This window comes from Oncorhynchus nerka, linkage group LG6 (genome assembly GCF_034236695.1).
Source record: "Oncorhynchus nerka isolate Pitt River linkage group LG6, Oner_Uvic_2.0, whole genome shotgun sequence".
NCBI lineage: Eukaryota > Metazoa > Chordata > Actinopteri > Salmoniformes > Salmonidae > Oncorhynchus > Oncorhynchus nerka.
The window spans coordinates 68,838,763-68,860,743 of record NC_088401.1 but is presented as its reverse complement, the minus strand read 5'-3'; the positions used below and the strand labels follow the sequence as shown (position 1 = coordinate 68,860,743).

At 45.6% G+C, this 21,981-nt stretch overlaps 1 protein-coding gene across 1 annotated transcript in view; it reads left to right on the top strand.

Annotated features, from left to right (window-relative positions):
* Positions 1-21,981, top strand: part of LOC115130886 (phospholipid-transporting ATPase IA) — a 197,428-nt gene that overhangs the window by 135,087 nt on the left and 40,360 nt on the right. The window contains exons 21-27 of the mRNA XM_065019824.1: positions 1,249-1,334; positions 1,670-1,809; positions 4,480-4,618; positions 8,261-8,325; positions 15,915-16,087; positions 17,512-17,695; positions 19,557-19,667. Of these exons, the coding sequence (XP_064875896.1) occupies positions 1,249-1,334; positions 1,670-1,809; positions 4,480-4,618; positions 8,261-8,325; positions 15,915-16,087; positions 17,512-17,695; positions 19,557-19,667 (898 nt within the window). The remainder of the gene's footprint in view (positions 1-1,248; positions 1,335-1,669; positions 1,810-4,479; positions 4,619-8,260; positions 8,326-15,914; positions 16,088-17,511; positions 17,696-19,556; positions 19,668-21,981) is intronic.

The following is a 21,981-nucleotide window of genomic DNA, read 5'->3' as shown; positions in this document are numbered from 1 at the left end:
CTATGATGAAACTGATCCTCAGATTGCAGCCCAAATAAATGTTTCACAGAGTTCAAGTAAGACACATCTCAACATCAACTGTTGAGAGGAGACTGCATGAATCAGGCCTTCATGGTTGAATTGCTGTAAAGGAACCACTACTAAAGGACACCAATAAGAAGAGACTTGCTTGGGCCAAGAAACACGAGCAATGGACATTAGACCGGTAGAAGCCCAAATTTGGGATTTTGGGTTCCAACCGCTGTGTCTTTGAGATGCAGAGTTGGCGAACTCTGCATGTGTGGTTCCCACTGTGAAGCATGGAAGAGGAGGTGTGATGTGTGGGGGTGCTTTGCTGGTGACACCATCACTGATTTATTAAGAATACAAGGCACACTTAACCAGCATGGCTACCACAGCATTCTGCAGCAATACGCCATCCCCTCTGGTTCACACTTAGTGGGACTATCATTTGTTTTTCAACAGGACAACGACCCAAAACACACCTCCAGGCTGTGTAAGGGCTATTTGACCAAGAACGAGAGTGATGGAGTGCTGCATCAGGTGACCTGGCCTCCACAATCACTGACCTCAACCCAATTGAGATGGTTTGGGATGAGTTGGACCACAGAGTGAAGGAAAAGCAGCCATCAAATGCTCAGGGTATGTGGGAACTCCTTCAAGACTGGAAAAGCATTCCAGGTGACTACCTCATGAAGCTGGTTGAGAGAATGCCAAGAATGTTCAAAGCTCTCAAGGCAAAGAGTGGCTACTTTGAAGAATCTCAAATGTAAATATATTTTTTGGTTACTACATGATTCCGCATGTCTTATTTCATCATTTTTATGTCTTCGCTATTATTCTACGATGTATAAAATAATAAAAAGAAAAAGAAACCCTTGAATGATTATTTGTGTCACATTTTTGGACTGGTAGTGTATATGTGAATTTGTCCCAAAACTTTTGGTCCCCTAACATGGGTGGACTATGTACAAAAAGTACTGTAATTTCTAAATGGTTCGCCTGATATGGATGAAAACACCCTCAAATTAAAATGGACCGTCTGCACTTTAACCTCAGTCATTGTATCATTTCAGATCGAAAGTGCTGGAGTACAGAGGCAAAACAACAACAAATTCACTGCCCCAATATTATTTAGGAGCTCACTGGTGTTTGTTAGCCAGTGATTTTACATGGTTGATTGTTTACATGGCAGTTATTTGCTGGCTGTCCAGGCAGTATGTGTGATGACTGACTGCTGTTTCAACAGGACACGGTAGTCTACGACCGTCTGGCCGACAGCTCCAGGTATAAAGAGATCACTCTGAAACACCTGGAGCAGTTTGCCACAGAGGGTGAGTGAGGGAACAGCTCCTTCTGTTTAGCTACCTAACACACATAGGACCTATTCAAACACTTCAGAAACCTTTCTTCCTTCATTGCTTTACCTCTATGAATATACTACCCCCTTGTGAGGGGTTGGCAGAATTACATCAACATATCCCCTGTGCTAAAATCAGCATATTTCTAGTTTCTGCAGTTTATAATCCAGTTGTATTTTTTTATTGTGTAATATAAATGGAAATGCAGAGTAATGTCAATCGCCATAAGTTAACACCCGCTGTGTCATTATTAGGTTATGTAGGCCTTCTGGGTTTACGTCAGGTGATGTATGTCCATTGTGTCTCAGGGCTGCGTACTCTGTGCTTTGCTGTGGCTGAGATTAGTGAGTCAACCTATCAGCAATGGTTGGAGGTGTTCCACCGTGCCTCCACCGCCCTGCAGAACCGAGCCCTCAAACTGGAGGAGAGCTATGAGCTCATCGAGAAGGTCAGTCACACTCACACACACACACACGCGCATATGAACACTTGTGAATGCTCCGACACACACATATGCTTGCACACGCATTCACACCACAGCACTCCCCAACTAACCCCTATCCACCAATCACCATCTTCCCCTGTCCCCTCAATAGTCCTGTAAACCACCAGTAAACACAGGACATATTTCTTCTCTGTTTGAAGTTACTACCTCTACCACAAACTCTTCAAATAGTACTACCTTTACCTCTACAAATACCACTACCTCTACTACTAACTCTACCACTACCTCTAAAAATACCACTTCCTCTACAAATACCACTACCTCTACCCCACCTTCCCCAACCCACACTCAGAACCTTATGTGAACTCATATCAGCCAAGAGATTCCAGCGCTGAGCAATCAGCTCTGCAAACAAGATAATGACTTAGTTATTGACTTACCTGCCTGCTAGGTTCACCATAAGGACACCAACATCGCACAAGGCATCCATTTTAAACCTCTTTCCATGGGTTCGCTGAACCTAAATCAGTTGAACTGAATTCAGACCTGAATTCAGACCAAGTTGAGTAATGTCGGGCCGGTGCTGAAAGCATACGTGTTGCAATCGAAATGGCACCCTATTCGCTATATAGTGCACTACGTTTGACCAGAAAGTATTACTTTATATTGGGAATATATGGTGCCATATGGTGCACGGAAATGTAATCCAAATGGGTTTGGATGGTTCGATGCACGATATACTATGGGGCTTAATGAATGTATGGGGCAGGTTGGGTCGGCCCAGTACTGCAAAAGCAACAGTCAGTTCCTCTGTGTGAAACGTGGTGTTGAAATACTATTCAAACATAGCAGTGGAGCCCTTGATCAACGAGCCTGCCAGACCTTCAGCGCTGCCCAGAACAAATGAACTCAATCACAGTGTAAACACAAAAGTTCTGAGAAAGAGGGGTGCAGGGATGAGAAGACCACTAGATGGCAGTCTGAATGAGGCTAGATTTACAGTATCTCTGAGAGAGGGGCCCTGTCCCAATAATCTGTCCTTTCTCCTGGAGGCATGGACTATTGGCATTTTCCACCACATTTCTTATACCAGTCATCCCTTTCAAATCAGGGAAATGAACCAGTGCATACTTCATGAGGTAGGTGAGATCATTGAGATGTATATGTGGTGCTGATGTTTAGGAACTGTGACCTCACCATGTCCTTTTAGAGAAAACCAAAAGGAAAGCCCACCACCACATCACTTCTCTCTGCAGAACTCTCTTGACAAGCTACTCTGGAACAGCCACTACTTGGGCTTCAATGAAATACACACCTTATTACTGTTAGTTTATTTAGTCCATGTTCTGGTGTATGTTCAGCAGTCGTCTTGACTGAAATCTAGTTGCAGTCTTGGGTTCAGATAGGCCTACTGTTTGAAACCATTCAAATACTTTCAGCGTTTGCTCTAGCCTGCCTGCAGGGCCAGCCAGAGGGGCAGGTTTTGCGCTTTTGGGACTTTTCAAATAGTATTTGAACCAAGGTCTGTCGTTTTTATCTGGGGCTGTATGTATCCAGCGTCTCTGATCTAGGATAGGTTTTGCCTTGTAGATCATAATGAGATCAGAACCTCTACTCTGAGATGCTTTGTGTATATGGTTTCTGAACAGTAAAGAGGGAGAGTCACCCATATTACTGAGTCAGGTGATCAATGAAGAGAACAGCAAATGTGACGCAGACACATTGAAATCCTAGGAAAAAGGGTCAGAAGCCAATACCTTGGACCATGACCACAATTAATGACCAGAAATTCCTGGTCCGAAAGCTCACTGACTCCCCTTTTAGTGACCTGTGTACTGCAGTCCCTGTTGACCGGAATTAAACAACTGTTCGACCATGAACCCTGTGGCTTTTTAATCTGTTCTTGAAGGTCAACATGTTGCCATATTGCCTATTTGCGTTTGACTTGCATGCGATTGCATTTAACCTACGTAAACGATCAACAATGTCCATGATTCACTTAACGTGTTGGTTGTCATTTAATGCACAAATTATGGTCTCATGTCGTGTCTTCCCCGCAAACACCGTAACATTATCAATGTTGAGACAATGTAACTTGGAAGTCGCAACATTGATTAACACACGCATCCCTCCCCCCGTGCGTGGTTTCATATGGGTAGTGGGCTAAAGATATACTGCAGCCCGGCCTAGGTCACAGCTCTTTAGGGAGGATTGACCGTTGCACCCCCGGCCCAACTCTGGCCTCCCCTTTACAGCTGCCTCTCCTCTCTCCTCTCCAGGGCCCTGTCAAAGCATCGGGCCCCTCCAGGTCCCCCCAGGCCCCTTCCCAAAGACCCGCCTGGCTTCCTGTTAAAAAAACACATTAACCACTGTGCTGCGACTACAACTGCCCCCTAAGCCTCATTCTCCCTCTATTCCCCACCCTAACCCCAAATCCCCCAATCCATGGCCCAGTTTTGGAGGGGTGGGAAAACAAGAGCAGCTGACTTGAGCGAAAAACAGGAAGTGAATGAGTGACACAGTCCGGCCCTTAATTTTTCTGACACTTGACATTGTAAAGCCCCTTCTCTTGTTACATTATCTCTTCCTTGTTCCCTCATGCTTCTCTCACTCTCTAGAACATGCAGCTCTCGGGGGCCACAGACATTCTCTAATGTTTCTCTCCCTCTCTAGAACCTGCAGCTCTTAGGGGCCACAGCCATCGAGGACAAGCTCCAGGACAAGGTGCCTGAGACCATTGAGACGTTGATGAAGGCCGACATCAAGATCTGGATCCTGACCGGGGACAAGCAGGAGACTGCCATCAACATCGGTAATACTACACAAACAGAAACATAAAATCAAAATGACATCCTTCCCTAACGTTGTGAACTAAAATCTCTACTGAGCTCAGTCAGCGCAGTGGCCGTGGGGCAAAGCTCAGTCAGCGCAGTGGCCGTGGGGCAAAGCTCAGTCAGCGCAGTGGCCGTGGGACAAAGCTCAGTCAGCGCAGTGGCCGTGGGACAAAGCTCAGTCAGCGCAGTGGCCGTGGGGCAAAGCTCAGTCAGCGCAGTGGCCGTGGGGCAAAGCTCAGTCAGCGCAGTGGCCGTGGGGCAAAGCTCAGTCAGCGCAGTGGCCGTGGGGCAAAGCTCAGTCAGCGCAGTGGCCGTGGGGCAAAGCTCAGTCAGCGCAGTGGCCGTGGGGCAAAGCTCAGTCAGCGCAGTGGCCGTGGGGCAAAGCTCAGTCAGCGCAGTGGCCGTGGGGCAAAGCTCAGTCAGCGCAGTGGCCGTGGGGCAAAGCTCAGTCAGCGCAGTGGCCGTGGGGCAAAGCTCAGTCAGCGCAGTGGCCGTGGGGCAAAGCTCAGTCAGCGCAGTGGCCGTGGGGCAAAGCTCAGTCAGCGCAGTGGCCGTGGGGCAAAGCTCAGTCAGCGCAGTGGCCGTGGGGCAAAGCTCAGTCAGCGCAGTGGCCGTGGGGCAAAGCTCAGTCAGCGCAGTGGCCGTGGGGCAAAGCTCAGTCAGCGCAGTGGCCGTGGGGCAAAGCTCAGTCAGCGCAGTGGCCGTGGGGCAAAGCTCAGTCAGCGCAGTGGCCGTGGGGCAAAGCTCAGTCAGCGCAGTGGCCGTGGGGCAAAGCTCAGTCAGCGCAGTGTCCGTGGGGCAAAGCGGTCTATTGACAAGAAGATTTCCTCTGTAAAAGTTGGCACAACATGTTTCTAAATGCACATGATGTATTGCTACACCACATTGATGTTGACAGGAATAACATTGCGTGCACACACTCATACACACAAAAGTATGCATACACACATGCAAAACATCTCACATATGTACCTGGTATTCACAGGGGTTTCAACATTACCATTGCTGTCAATGCACCAGAGAGCTGACGTTGGGCATGTGCACCCTCCCTCCCCATGTTCCCCCACAAGGAGCGTTGCTAAGCCCTCAGATGTGGCCGTAATAGTAAAATTGCTAAAAACACGCAGGCCTCGAAACAGCAAACCCGATTACAGGAGCGTCCGGGAAAATAGATAATAAAAGGTGTCCGTTTGTGGCCACCTACCTTCCTTGGGGCTGAATCAGCCCTTTGTGCCCCACTGGCCAGCTGTGCGGGGGCCTGCGAGCGCTAGAAGCTCACGGGAAGTATTTTTACAGGTCCGCCGCTTGACTGAGTCGCTCTGTAAAACGCCTCTGAATATTTACTTTGTTTTTTACCGCTTTCCTCCCTCCTCCTGGAAAAAAAAAGTAAACTGCTGCATAGGTTTGTGGCACACCTTTCGTGGCCAAAGGCGGGCTGGCAAACGAGACTGTCCCGTTCTCCGTGTTCTCTTTTCCCAGCATCTCCCTGCCTGTGGCGGCCCATGCCGTGAAAATGGCCTCATGCCATCCCTGGGACGAGCTTGTAAAACTCTGTTTACCCGTTTTAAAATTCATCGGGTGCTGAAAACATGGTTGAGCCTGTTTGACGTTGACCTCTGCTGCTCTAGAGGCTGAGAGCGCAGAGAGAACTGTCACAGCTGTAATCCAGCCCACTGGAAATGACACATCGTGACAACAACCATTCGGAAACCTTATGAACGTCTCTGCCCTGGCAGAATCAGCAAGGATTTCACATGAAATGACCTGACTCTAAAGCTGCCCTTGATGCTTTAGGCAGGACCACTTGGACTACGACTCCATGAAAGCACACTGCCCGCTGGTGTAGTGTGTTCAGAGTGTATTCAGTCTCCCAGCACATCACTGGAGCGAGGACGGCCAGGCAAACAGCACCATGTTAGTCTTGGCTGAGGGGGGCTTCGTCCCCTCTTGGAAGGCAGACATGAAAGGGCAAACGCCTTCCAAACTGCCAACGCAAACACTGGCCTACCCTAACAACCCACTCTACCCTCACCATGCCCAGTGATTTAGCGGAGTGCCACCCCCACCCTCCCTCCTAATACCCACTTCCCCGGCAGCCATTTTGAGAACCCACTATGACCACATTGTGCAGCTTTAATTACTTACCCCCCCCCCCCCCAAACAACTAACAAACCTCTGGTGTTACCGTGTGACACGGTGTCGCGCCGTTCGCATTCCCCAACTCCTTGGAGAGCACTGTTGTTTAGTTCCGCCAGGCCCCAAAAAACAAGGAATTTACTTTCTCTGGTGAATAAAAAGGGCAGTTTGGTCAGAGGCAACTGATCCTTTAAGATAAACACATTAAGCTCGGGGCTTTTGCAGGGGTTGACGGGGGTAAAGAGGCGGGAGATATTTTACACACGATGGCAGATTTTTGTGAAGTTTGTGCTTTAACATTTAAGAAAACAATCCGCCAGGTCCAGACCTCCACCCTGCTTGTTGTTGATTTGAGCCTCTGGAGGTGAAACCTGCACACACCTCATACATACCCCCCCCGTGTCTGGTGTGTGTGTGTGGTTCTCTTACACATTCACACCCAAACGCACACTTATACATGCAGATGTGAAACAAGAGTCAATTCCAAGCTCGACCAAGCCCACAATGCTTGTGTGGTCACTTCACAGATTGTCCACTCTGATATTGCTCAGGAATTAGCTTGAGGATTTAGGTAGGCCCATTTTTTTTTGGGGGTGGCACAACTGTATCCCCCTGAGAGCCACTATCTCTCACCTCTCTAGTAACCCTGACCGGAGCCAAAATGGCCTCTCCAAGGGGAACCATGTTGAACAAACAATGGTGTAACTGCCCCCTTAACCCAGGAGACAGACATGTAACCTCGAGTATTACTCATGGTTTTTCCACTGATGGACTCAAGACTGTCGCTGTGCACCTAACGAAGTTCCAATAATTTGTCTTTTTCACCCCATTGTGACTTTAGCTAATAACAAAGAGAAAGCAAAGAGAGAGCTCAATTTCAGGAGGGAGTACATATAACCTATTGTTTGTCATTCATTCAGTATTAAAGTTGATTTTGAAAATATAATCATGATGTATAATTATAGATTGGCCACTTTTCATTTGGATTGTCCAGCTAGTCCTTCTATAGATGCTCTACAGATGGTCATACTATTTGTTGTTAAGCAACCGCTTGCTGAGGTTACGGTGTGAGGTATAGGGTTAGTGTGAGGTATAGGGTTGGTGTGAGGTCTAGGGTTGGTGTGAGGTCTAGGGTTGGTGTGAGGTCTAGGGTTGGTGTGAGGTCTAGGGTTGGTGTGAGGTCTAGGGTTGGTGTGAGGTCTAGGGTTGGTGTGAGGTCTAGGGTTGGTGTGAGGTCTAGGGTTGGTGTGAGGTCTAGGGTTGGTGTGAGGTCTAGGGTTGGTGTGAGGTCTAGGGTTGGGGTGAGGTCTAGGGTTAGTTGAAATGTTACTGATAATAATGTATATAGTCCATCTGTAGATGCTCTACAGACTATCCAAATGAAGTGTTATCAATATAATGTATGACAGCGTGAAAAATATGTTTTTGATATTTGCACAAACTGACATTGCAGCTCATCTCTTGTTTCACTTGACCCTCTCCAGGACACTCCTGCAAACTTCTGACCAAGAACATGGGCATGCTGGTGATCAACGAAGACACACTTGACGTGAGTATGGCAGACTGGCGTCATGTTATTCATAATAATCTACAATTTCACTTTCATTGAACAGGGAATGCTCTATACTTTAGTAACCTGTAGGCTTTCTTTGTGGACTGTATACCGTCCCACAATATCCTTAAAGGGACAATCTGGGATTGGTATGTCCATGTTTGGAATTGTAAATTAATGATAGGTCAGTCTGAATTTAAGAGCGGTTACATTTCTCCAGCTTTGGTGTTTTTTGAATGCCAGATTGCCCCCTTTAAAAATCTATTTTATTGAACTGTTGCAATGGATTTTCCTATGTTTTGAGTTACTGTTATGTTAGTAGTCCTGTCACTCAGCACAATCCAAATCACAACGCTCCCTCTCAGCTTCAATTATAATAATAATCCATCCCTGTGTGTGAAACAAAAATACCAATCTGGTCTAAGAATGTCAAACACGCTCTTTGTACCAAAAGTAAGTCACCACCACCAATGCCTGACAGTGTAATCCTGCTTAAGACCAAGCTCGGTGTGTGTGTCCTGGTGTCCCACAATCAGATAGGGCTGTTGATTACTGTTAGCTCATTAGTTGATCGTTAAATCGTTGCCACCACTCCAAAAAATGCTGGAGAAAAAACATTTTTTTGTAGACTTCAATGAATGAAACCAGATAGAAATTACAGTACCAGTCAAAAGTTGACACACCTACTCATTCCAGGGTTTCTCTTTATTTTTACTATTTTCTACATTGTAGAATAATAGTGAAGACATCAACACTTTGAAATACCACATGGAATCATGTAGTAACTAAAAAAGTGTTAAACAAATCAAAATATATTTGAGATTCTCCAAATTAGCCACCTTTTGCGTTGATGACAGCTTTGCACACTCTTGTATAAAGAATAAAGAAAAACCCTTGAATGAGTAGGTGTCCAAACTTTTGACTGGTACTTTATGTAGAAAACATAATGGAGCTATATATTTGTTAATAAGGTCATGTTTGAGAACTAACAATCACCCCCCCAAAAAAACTAGACAGTAATATGGGCCAACATTGATTTTGTTATATTGTTTGAGTCACTCAGATTTTATAAGAACACGGCATAAGTCATGGCAAAATGTGTAGAATTGCTGTAAATTAGCTTTAAAACATCACAATTTTGTCTCTGTGGCCAAGAGGAGGGCCTCTAAAATCAGAGACAGCGTCCTTGACCTTGCCCACTCCCACACCTAGGGGAAACTTATGTTGCTTTACCTTTTTCTTTGTTCCTTAGTCTCTCTTTCCTTCTCTGTTGCTTTTCTCTGTCGGTGGATTCTCTGACTCTCCTGTAACAAACAACCCGCCCTGTTGTGTTAGTTCCCTCTAGTGACCAGAGTGTAGATGCTTCTATGCTTCAAGCCCATAGGCTGTGTTTACACAGGCAGCTCATACTGATCTTTTTTCAAATAGGTGGTCTTTTGACCAGTCACATCAGTTCTTATAGCCTTTAGCCGCACCCTTATCCTACTCTTCCTCTGTTCCTCTGGTGATGTAGAGGTTAACCCAGGCCCTGTAGCCCTCAGTACTACACCTATTCCCCAGGCGCTCCCATAAGTTGACTTCTGTAACCGTAAAAGCGTTAGTTTCTTGCATGTTAACATCATGTTTGTTTTATTCAAAGCTTTAGCACACTCAGCCAACCCTGATTTCCTAGCCTTGTCTGAATCCTGGTTTAGGAAGGCCACCAAAAATTCTGAAATTTCCATCCCCAACTACAACATTTTCCTTCAAGATTGAACTGCCAAAGGGGGAGGAGTTGCAATCTACTGCAGAGAAAACCTTCAGAGTTCACTCATATCCAGGTCTGTGCCCAAATAATTTGAGCTTCTACTTTTAAAAATCCACCTTTCCAGAAATAAGTCTCACCGTTGCCGCTTGTTATAGACCCCCCTCAGCCCTCAGCTGTGCCCTCATCTGGACCCTCTCTTGCTAAAATTATCCGCCTCAATTGTTGCAACCCCTATTACTAGCCTGTTCAACCTCTTTCGTTTCGTCTGAGATACCTAAAGATTGGAAGTTGCTGTGGTCATCCCCCTCTTCAAAGGGGGAGACACTCTAGACCCAAACTGTTACAGACCGATATCCATCCTGCCCTGCCTTTCTAAAGTCTTTCGATAGGTAAGTTAACAAACAGATTACCTACCATTTCGAATCCCACCGTACCTTCTCCGCTATGCAATCTGGTTTCCGAGCTGATCATGGGTGCTCCTCAGCCACGCTCAAGGTATGAAAGATGAAAGACTGTACTGTGCAGCCGTCTTCGTCGACCTGGCTATGGCTTTCGACTCTGTCAATCACCGCATTCTTATCGGCAGATTCAATAGCCTTCGTTTCTCAAATGACTGCCTCGCCTGGTTCACCAACTACTTCTCAGGTAGAGTTCAGTGTGTCAAATCGGAGGGCCTGTTGTCCGGATCTCTGGCAGTCTCTATGGTGGTACCACAGGGTTAAATTTTCGGGCTGTCTCTTTTCTCTGTATATATCAATGATGTCGCTGCTGGTGATTCTCTGATCCACCTCTACACAGACATCACCATTCTGTATACATATGGTCCTTCTTCTGACACGGTGTTAACTAACCTCCAAACCAGCTTCAACGCCATACAACACTTCTTCCGTGGCCTCCAACTGCTCTTAAATGCTAGTAAAACTAAATGCATGCTCTTCAACTGATCACTACCCGCCCGCCTAGCATCACTATTCTGGATGGTTCTGACTTAGAATATGCAGACAACTACAAATACCTAGGTGTCTGGTTAGACTGTTAACTCTCCTTCCAGACTCACATTAAGCATCTCCAATCCAAAATTAAATGTAGAATCGGCTTCCTATTTTGCTGAAAAGCCTCCTTCACTCATGCTGTCAAACATACCCTCGTAAAACTGACTATCCTACCGATCCTAGACTTCGGCGATGTCATTTACAAAATTGCCTCCAACACTATTCTCAGCAAATTGGATGCAGTCTCACAGTGCCATACGTTTTGTCACCAAAGCCCCATATGCTACCCACCACTGTGACCTGTATGCTCTTGTTGGCTGGCCCTTGCTACATATTTGTCGCCAAACCTACTGGCTCCAGGTCATCTAGAAGTTTTTGCTGGGTAAAGCCACGCCTTATCTCAGCTCACTGGTCACCATAGCAACACCCACCTGTAGCACGCGCTCCAGCAGGTATATTTCACTGGTCATCCCCAAAGCCAACACCTCCTTTGGCTGCCTCTCCTTCCAGTTCTCTGCTGCCAATGACTGGAACGAATTGCAGAATTCACTGAATGTGGAGTCTTATATCTCCCTCTAACTTTAAGCATCAGCTGTCAGAGCAGCTTACTGACCACTGCACCTGTACACAGCCCATCTGTAAATAGCCCACCCAACTACCTCATCTCCAGATTGTTATTTGTTTTGCTCTTTTGCATCTCTACTTGCACATCTATCACTCCAGTGTTTAATTACTCAATTGTAATTATTTCGCCACTATTGCTTATTTATTGCCTTACCTCCCTAATCTTACTATATTTGCACACTGTATATATATTTTTCCATTGTGTTATTGACTCTGGTTTTTTTTTATTCCATGTGTAACTCTGTGTCGCACTGCTTTGCTTTATCTTGGCCAGGTCGCAGTTGTAAATGAGAACTTGTTCTCAACTGGCCTACCTGGTTAAATAAAGGTGAAATAAAATAAACAATCTTTTCACTTAAAATCTTTTTCCGGAGCTGATCTGATTGGTCCAAAGATGCCTCCATCCAGAGGATTGTAGTGAAGTATACCCCAGCTAGTCACGGACTCTGGCGGGGCCGGGGGCTCTGGTAGGGTTGGGGCTGTGGGGCTCTGACAGGGCCTAGTGGCCTGGTTGGAGAGAGAGATGTCGGTCAGCACATAGCCAGAGCCCTGCATGCCGCCTTCTGCAAGATTGCGATAAGAACAGAAGGTGGCCCAGGGGGGACCCCTCCACCCAACCCTAAACCGCTTTAAAAGTAGAGGGGGAAGAGGTCAGCAGGGAGTCTTGAATGTTGTTGGAGGGACGTATAGGTGGAAAAGAGACTGCTGCTGTACTCCAGGAGAGGAAGCGAGGGAGCAGAGCAGAGGACGGAGGAGGAAGCGCTCACTGTGTGAGCCCAGTGTGCCGGAGCAGGAGTGAGGGATGCACAGAGGTGATGGAGGAGGGGATACAGCTATGACCGACGATCTTCACTCTGTCAACCCGGCTGGTTAGCGTGATAAATGGAGGTAGAGAGGAGAAGTTTCAGACACCGCTGTTCATAAAGCATAAAACACGCGGATGGCCTATTTTGAAATGTCAGCTCCTATTCTCCTGTGGCTCAGCAGATGCCTATAAGTTTTATTGTAAAATATGGAGGAATTCTCTTCCCACTTCATTCGGGCTCAATGAACAGAGGTCCTGTCGGCTGTGCTGCTGGGAATTGGAGTTCTTCTCATTTTGTGCCTGAGAGTAATTGGAGTGCGCCCTCCCTTTCAGTGTTTAGAAACGGTTCTCAAAGAGAGGGTGAAGTTTTAGAAGGCTTGAAAGCGGCCCGAGATCTCTCCAGGCCCGGGGAGGGGTGCTAAATCTCCCCTCCACGGGCCTGGAGAACACACTGACTGATGGAGCTGCCACGGCTGAACACTGGGCCTGGAGAACACACTGACTGGGTAGTGTGCGTGCCTGCCTGGGTTGTCGATGTTGGTATGTGCACGGATGTGCATAGGTCTGTGTGCTTTATGTATCTGTGTGTCGGATATGCCCCTCTTTGGGTCAGTCCAAGGTTGTATAGAACTGTACGAGACTAATGGATACACGTCCTTTAACTCGGAATCCCTGTCAAGTGTGTCATGTCATGTTTGCTACATCACTCAAGAGTTGCATCAACAATGGCGCTCAAAGTCTTGATTAGCCACTCTTAAACCAAACACAACCTAGTCACATAGGCTAAACTGGTCAGTATAGCCATAACAAAGAGGCTTTAGAAGGAGACAAGTAGCATTAGCACTAAAATACCTCAGTGGAAATGGGGGAGGCTGCACTGTTTGTGGTTATCGTGATTTTGTGATAAATCACTTGTATCCAAGCACATACGTTCCCAGACATATACTTTACAAAGTCAGTACTGTACACATGCTTCCATGCATTAGTGTTCCCTCTGTTCACACTGTTAGAAATCTAAAAAATTTTGTTCCATGGTTGAATTCCGATATCAAATGTGATACTATGCTCACTGTATGATGTAGCTGTTACCGCAGCACACACCAGCGCTTGCAAGCCTGTGTGGCCTTTTATGGCCCCGATCAAGAATGGGCACACTCATGTGGAGAAATCCTGACAGCTGCACTCCTCCCTGTCTCCTCTCTCTTGTTCAATTTCTCTACCTCTTTAGCCCCCCCATCTGTCTCTCTCTCTCTCTCTCTGTGTGTAGGTCAGCTTTGAAACCTGAGGCCTTTCTCTCCAAATATTGTCCTTCAAGCTTGGGTTTCAGAGCTTTGTTATGCCAGAAGAGGGTTGCATGGCCCCGTCAGTGCCCTTAGGTATCTAACCCTCCTCAACGGACCCTTCCCAAGCCTCATTCATGACCACTAGGTCACTCCTGCGTTGCATAATGCTCATGCCCGGCCGAGCCATCTGTTCAATGCGTTAGGTGTGACCACCTTCGGGTGGAAGGGCCCACCTAGGTCTCGTAACCCAGTTCATGCCCTCGATCTCGTACACGGCCGGAAGTGGATACCTATGAGTCTCACACACTGACCTCACTCTTCAGACCACACCAGTCTGCCGGAGTCTACCACTCCCATGGGCAAACAGGGTGACTTTCCACCCTTTATGAGTTTCCCTTTACCATCGTTTGTCACTTCATAGTTATGGGCTATTAGTCATACAGGAGAATATACAGGACAATGTTGATCCCCAATAATGGAAGTGAGGCCAGAGTAAAAAAGTTTGGGAACCATTGCTCTAGGAGATGCAATGTATCCTACTGCCCAAATAAATATGATCAGGTTTCATCCATGTTGTTTTAAGCAGTCTTAGATCTTATTTCCATTAACCAAGCCCATGGCCCCAGAACCTCATGCTCGCAATCCTCTTTTATAAGCACATCCATACCTGTTCCGGTCACTCTTGGAAATGGATCCTTGTTTGGGGTTTCATTTCCTGATGGGTTTGGCATCTGGGAAATGGTTGGAGAAGTTTTCTCCAGATGCACAGATGATGTCACCACGACTAGGTCCATCTCCATCCTGGGCTTTCCTGAGTGCAGGATGTTGGCTATAGCCGCCCCTATTAGAGGGCACTTCATCTTCCTGGCCATCCTCAATATTTATGGCATTTCAACATCGCTTGTCATCATAGCACTATATCACACACGACTCGAGAATGCATCCATTCACGTCCCAAACCTTTTGCTCCGTTTGGGGTTTTAGTAATCGCCTCTTGGCCGGGCGTCTGGATAGTCTGTCCAATAGGCATGTAAAACACAGGTCAAACATGGAGGACAGCTGCTTTACGGCAGCTTAATAAGAGAACGGAGAGTGGAGAGAGCAGGGGCTTAACTTTTTAACAGCCCTTATTGATTTAGGGACTTATAAAATATGGGGCCTTCGAGGACGCTCACAAGCCAGGTTATGACTTAGAACTTTCGAATGGGCTTTCAAGCACAGTACTCACCTGAGATCTGTGGAAATCGTATCTAGGTATGCGCTTCTTGGTTTCCGACATGAAACGCAGAGGATGGTGGATCCCAATTACATATGTCTAGGGTGTCTGTCCTCACGGGAGCCCATACATACGAGCCTTCGCTCCAGCAGATGATCCGAGGAATCACTCTTTATGGGGGAAATTATATAGAGGTTCAGTGCATTACCAAGCCAAACACCACCACCCATCCGCCAGCACACCCTAAGCCTTAGAATAACAGTCTCTTATTTAAGGCCCTATTTGCCATTTGAAGAGTAATTCTGAGTTTGAAACATAAAACCAACAGAGGGGTAAATGTAGTATCCATATTATTCAAGTCGGCAGTTATTAAAATCATCTAGGTTTAATCAGCATATGGAAATATTCCTGGCTTCCAGTTTGAAGAAATTCAGCTGGCTAGTGACATTCCTGAAAAATTACTCGTAAACCCAGACAAATGTACAGTACTTGGTTGCTGAGAACAAAATGATGGAACTGTGCAGTGAGAGAGTAGAATCCCTATTTTCTCTTTCCTATGCTATTGGTATTAATGCCGTGTGACGTTATGCTTTTCCAAATGAACCATCAAACCATTTCTAATGGAGTATGCCTTATTTATTGTTGTGTATATTTATTTTCTTATGATGTTCTATCATCTAGCAAATGTAAATTGGCTTGGCAAGTTTGAATAATCTTTACCATATGTCATAATAGCACTGTAAAAATGATGAAGGGATCGATGATGAGGTCAATGAAATCACTGGAGAATAGGGTTGCCTAGCATCGTGTTCTATCAAAAGCATTTAATTGATAACCATATTTAATTTGCTTCATTGTAATTTGTATCATATATTCTGTCTAGATAGTTCTAATGATGAGACAATGTGTGCCTTTTCAGGCAACCAGGGAGACCCTCAGCCACCACTGTGGAATGCTGGGAGACGCCCTTTACAAGGAGAACGATTTCGCTCTCATCATCGACGGAAATACGCTAAAATACGCCCTCACGTTTGGAGCACGGCAGTACTTCCTAGACCTTGCCTTGTCCTGTAAAGCCGTGATATGCTGCAGGTAAGGCCCAGTCACCTATAACAGCATTACACTATAGGGTGTGTACATAGTACATTCAAGTTCATAAGTTCCCCATTTACTGTTCGAAAAGTGTTAGAACCACACAGAAGACACAATGTACTCCGGTTCAGACGCTCTTTGGATGTTTCCTGTTGAGAGAACTGAGAACCAAGACTCCAAGTACAGAGAATCCCAAAGTTGTTAGTTCAGTTGGCATTAAATCGACGTACAATTTTATTCTAATGTACCGTAGGAGCAAATCAGGGCAAACCTGAGCATTCAAAGGTAATGGTAATCATTTAGTGTGCAATTCATGTATTTTACAAGAGCAATTTAAAACCTAAGGTTGTCCCCCAAAAAATGGTAACGTTAGAATTACGAAGGTACCGGCGTGTGTTGATTTGCACTTGCCTCATAAATAAAGTACTGGAGTGCTCAGGAGGCTGTGAAGAGGTCTGGACAGAAATCAGTGCCACGCTTCTTAGGGACAACAAACTACATACAGGTGCCACACTTCCGTGATCCAATACAAGACATGAGCTTTTTTTTGTGCTACTTTCTCTCGTTATACAGCACCCTGAGCGCTAACAGACCTTGGGAGATGACCAAGGAGGTCTCTTCAGGCATGTAGAAAAAACCTGTCTCACAGGGTTGGGCTAGTCCTAACCACGACATTCAGTTTCCAACACCTTCTCTTGAGAGTTTTTGTACTGTAGCTGTACATCAATGGGTGCATCTCAAATGGCACCCTATTCCCTATATAGAGCCCTGGTCAGAAATATTGCACTATATAGGGAATAGGGTGCCATTTTGGATGCATTCCATATCTTCGACCCGGGCCAAGGCAAAGAAAGCTGTAGCTTGGAGCTCCGGAAGCCTGTAAGACTCAGCCTGTCATTTCAGGGGTAAAAGTTGGAGAGCTCGAAAAAGGAGGGACCACAGGACGTGGGAGATCCATCACATGACGAGTGGTTTTGCAGGCAGCCAGGGAGGTCAGCCAGGGGTCAGGGGTGGATGAGATCCGCAGACACGGGGAATTCGTCGAGAATTATCATCCAGAAAATTAGAAATTGCTTGTGTAATACCTAAAGCGACATTGTTTGAAAGACGTTGTTTCGAGTACAGCCTCGGCCTTGTGTTTTGTTGTCGACTCGGCACCAACCCACCTTTGTTACTCCCTTCTTTGTTCTTTAGTTTGAGGAAAGCATTACGTGATGAACTATACAGAATGCTTTCTTTTGTATTAATCCGAATTGTCTAGATGTCTGCACCTCGCTTAGATTGGTCAGTTCTGGAAAATGGCTGAAAGTGCCATCTGTTTTGCAGACTCCCAAAAAAATATGAATTTCCATGAAAACGGACAGTAAAACCAAGCATATCCCATCTCATTCTAACGTCCTGCGTCACTTCCTACTCTCCTTTAGGGTGTCTCCACTGCAGAAGTCTGAGGTGGTGGAGATGGTGAAGAAGCAGGTGAAGGTGATCACACTCGCCATCGGCGACGGCGCCAACGATGTGGGAATGATCCAGACGGCACACGTGGGTGTGGGAATCTCTGGCAACGAGGGCCTGCAGGCCGCCAACTCCTCCGACTACTCTATCGCACAGGTGAGGGCTCCGGAGTGAAGTTTCTCCAAGGTACAGATCTAGGATCAGCTTCCCCTCCCCCAATCCTAACATTAACCATTAGTGGGGGAAATGTCAACTTGACCCCGTCTAGGGGCATCTCATTACTCCCACAGGGGAGGAGTTTGGAAGGAGTGTTACGGTTCAAGGGGTTTACTTTGTGCTGGTATGCTAGTATCACTGGATCAGATGGGTCATCTTAGTTTACCCAGGTGAGCAGCAGCAGGGCAGGCATCTGTTCACACCTCATTCTATAGCCACAGTTAGGAACCGATATAGAAACCCGATCTTGAAAATCCTAATGTATACGCATTACTTCTTCAGTAACCAGTTTGTCTGAAAATCATCTTGCATAAGCAGCATTGTGCCGGTAACAAAAGCGACAGGGTTCATCTACTGCATCGTTATCTACTGCATCGTGGGTTGTTTTTCTTCGGTCTCCTTCCATTATTTCGTGGTATGTGCTGCCTATGCCTGTACATATAGCCACAGGGCCAGTTCACTAAAGCACAATGCTGTCTCCATAGCATCGGATTACTCTGACAAAGACTGTCTTGTCTTAAGTGCCCCCATTATCTATCTACATGACATTTAGAATGACTAATGCAGAAGGCTTCATTTAATCGGTTTAGGTTGCATCCCGGTAACGTATCGAATTAGCTTCCAGGCGTGTTTCACCCTCATTGGCATGTATCAATGTTCTTTCTTCAATTTACTGTGCAATAAAATCGACCTTTGCAGTTGTAATATATATTTCCTTGAATTGTACTATACAGGCCACAGCCCTGTCCAGACTCACTCCAAATGTATATATTTATATATAGACTGTAGCATCATAGCTGCATAGCAAGACAGTTCAGCATTACACTACCTGAATACAATGCACAGTACAATACTGTCCATTTACTTAGAAATCTATTTTGTGAGGTCAGCTATACATTCTAGTTCTATGTGGTTGAGATCTACAAACAGCACTGTGAAACTTGTTCTGAGATCAGCTGAATGAAGTTCAGGGCCCAGGCACCTCTGCTGTCCATCCGTCATCAGCTCATGGCTGTGGGAATACAGGCCGTTTGATCCCAGAGTGCCAGGGGTCAGCAGAGCAGAATCCCCTTAAACGTTTTAATTTGCTATGGAATACAGTCTCCTCCCTACTGTTTCTCTGAAAGACGACTTGGCTGTTAAAATAATCACAATTCTGTTGACGTTTGACTTCATAAAGGCCTATATGTTACATAAAAGTAATTTACTTAAAGTTACATACAACTCAAGGTCCATAGAACTGGAAAACAGGATGAGATGTTGAGCTTCCCTACAGCAGCGTTACAGTATGTGCATTGTTTCTAAAAGCTAAGCTTGACGGTAACCAAGACAAAACAGTTCCCCAAGAGCAACCTTCTCAATCTATTCAACGTTATCAAAAAGCGATTACACGAATATGACGTCCGCCGCATGCCCCAAATAGTAGGATTATCAGAAACCCATTAAAGTATTATGTTGAGCCATGGGAGAGTGTTCCCCCTCTCTGCCTCTCCCCTTTTCAACAACTTAAGGCAAAACTAAGCCCAAGCTGTATTCAACTGTGAAAAATGCCTGGAATGTGTCCGTGAAGACCTTGCCCTCAACTCCCCTCTGGCCCTTCAGTTTCCTGCTTTCAAACGATGATAAGATTGTTCCTTTATTTAATCCAAGAGTTCCTCTCAAATGCAGTTTTTTTCTCAAGGCATAACCCCGGTCCTGGGTTGTCCAGGAACACTCTGTATATAAACTGTATAATGCCTGTCTTACAACTTTTAGGTTATTCATTTATCTTGGCCCTTCTCCTCCCTTCCCTCCCACGCAGTTCAAATACTTGAAGAATCTTTTGCTGGTCCACGGCGCCTGGAATTACAACCGCGTATCCAAGTGTATCCTGTATTGCTTCTACAAGAACATTGTCCTGTACATCATCGAGGTAAGTCATGCAGCTCTCCACACGAACAGCCTCAGTAGGGTTCCCAGGGCAGTGGTAAGGCAGTAAACTAGATTGGTATATAAAAGGTGGATTTTCCGCATGACATTACCAGCTTAAAGTGAAGGGATTTTCCTCTTTAGTATATTTTTATGACTAGGCCTATGCCCTGTATGCTAGTTTTCCAATTTGTCTCTGTCTATATACAGAAAAATATAACATGAATAAAACAGATTCCATGTATATTCCGCTTTACTGACACCCAGTCGCCAAGAATCCATTGCCAGTTTTTAGAAAGCTGCAGTATAGATAATAGGAATACTGCTCACCATGTTAAACCTCCTGGCCTCCGTGGTCTGGGATGGCATTTGACAGAATCCAGACCTCGTGCTGATAGCAGCTTCAGATCTACCAACAAGAGTGACCTGACAAGCTGAGGGCTTGCTATCAGCACCAACTTTATCACAGGGTGCTTGGACGCTTTCATCTATAGCCCAACACACTTGACTGAAGGAAGTTGCACCTCTGGAACAGCTCAATGTTTTTCTGAAAGTCCCTGAAGCAGTGAAGCGGCCAATTCGCTTTTGGTATGACTAATATATATAAAGTCTGATGTCCCCACAGTAAGGAAACATTCTAAATAAACTCAGTTCTCATCTCTCAATACTTTTTTCAACAACATTTTTTCTTTTGGCTGGCAATCCTTGTGCCTGAAATGTCTGTCCCTCTGGGGAGCCAGTGATACAGACACACTCCCCTCTCCCCCTGAGTGAGACATCACTGTGTGCTCCCAGGCGCACTGGAAGATTAGACAAGGGTCTTCTGGGCCCAATCATCCTGATGATGTCATGAGAATGTCACCACTACTGAAAAAATGCTCCCGGCGCATTAGAGACCGTAGGGTTGTACGCTGTAAGCGACACAACCCGTACAGAAATATGTGCCATCTTTTTCTGGGCCACTTGATCTTTGAACTCCTTTTTCATCTTGGTTTTGGTTTATGTGCTGCGGTAAATCTCGGCGTAACCCAAAGGATTCCAGTATGTCTGCATCTAGTCTTTGTATGAAGGCCCACAACTATAGAAAACATGTCTTTCAATTGTTTCCTCTAACTTTGCGCTGTTGGGACATGACTTCTGAGAGACTGATGTCCAAGAAAACAACCATTTTGAATGGTAGTAATCTGTCTTTTGTTGACATGGCAACAGGAAACCCATTTTCATAGGGCATCATAGACGCATAGATCCTTGAATATTGTCTCGTTCACCATTTGCCTTTGACTCAGTGTACTCGCTAAGTACAGCTTGGATGTCTGTCAAACCATTTAGGTATAGGATACCAAATGTAAATGAGAAACAAAAATTAAATTAAAATTGCAATCAAGGGCTGCCGCTGCTGGAGGCAAATACACAGTATGGTCAGAAATTAGACATTTAAATGTAAATGCTAATTCCTTTCATGTTGTCTTGGCTTTTGCCCCCTTGGTGTAATCTTGTTGCACCCACTGGGAAACACTCTTTGAACTTGAAATAGTTGGCAAAATGTTGACATGAATGCAGAAGACCAGAAGTTCTAATCACACACCAGGCCATATGACCCTCTCTCATTCCTTTATGTAAATGATCCATGGACTTGACTAGTGAGCCACCCCCCACACACTTTATTTAGCCTCTTGTGTCCAGCCACCAGCGCTTTCAAATATACCATTTTCCTTTTCATAAGCAGGTTGTTTCTCTCCGCTTGTCCGCGAGTCTCTTCCCAGCACACCTTTTGTTAACACCCTGAAAATGTAACTCCCCCCCTCTTCTCTGTACCCTCCTTCAGGGGATTCATATACACAATAGAGGATTTTCTTCACTGTTTTGCTGCTTTGTATAGTATAAAACACCCCTGTTTTGTAAGGGTCTGACAGCCAAGACACTAGCAACCCAGGGGAGGGCTAAAAGTTACATTTGTTGCACTAATAGGTTTACTTTTGTAGGCACATGTTTTTACTCTTCTGCTCCCAGGCCATGTCCTTGAATAAGAAATGGGGAGAAAAGTAGAAAAGGGTCATTTTCACTTTTCTCTGAGAACATTGTCTGTTTCATTGTGCATTAAAAACTGAATAGCATGGCTAGGAGATTGAATAGAGGACTGTAGCCTGACCTGGCCTCTGGTCTCACTTGTTCTGTTCTCTCCTTTACTGCCTAGCATTAACCTTTGGTGGTTTCAAAAGCATAGAGGGGGGGGAAAGGGTTTTTCAAGGCCATTGTAGGGAAATGTCAGTGTAGACCGAGAGGAAGAGGCGAAGCGAGAGTTTTCATTCTCGCCCAAA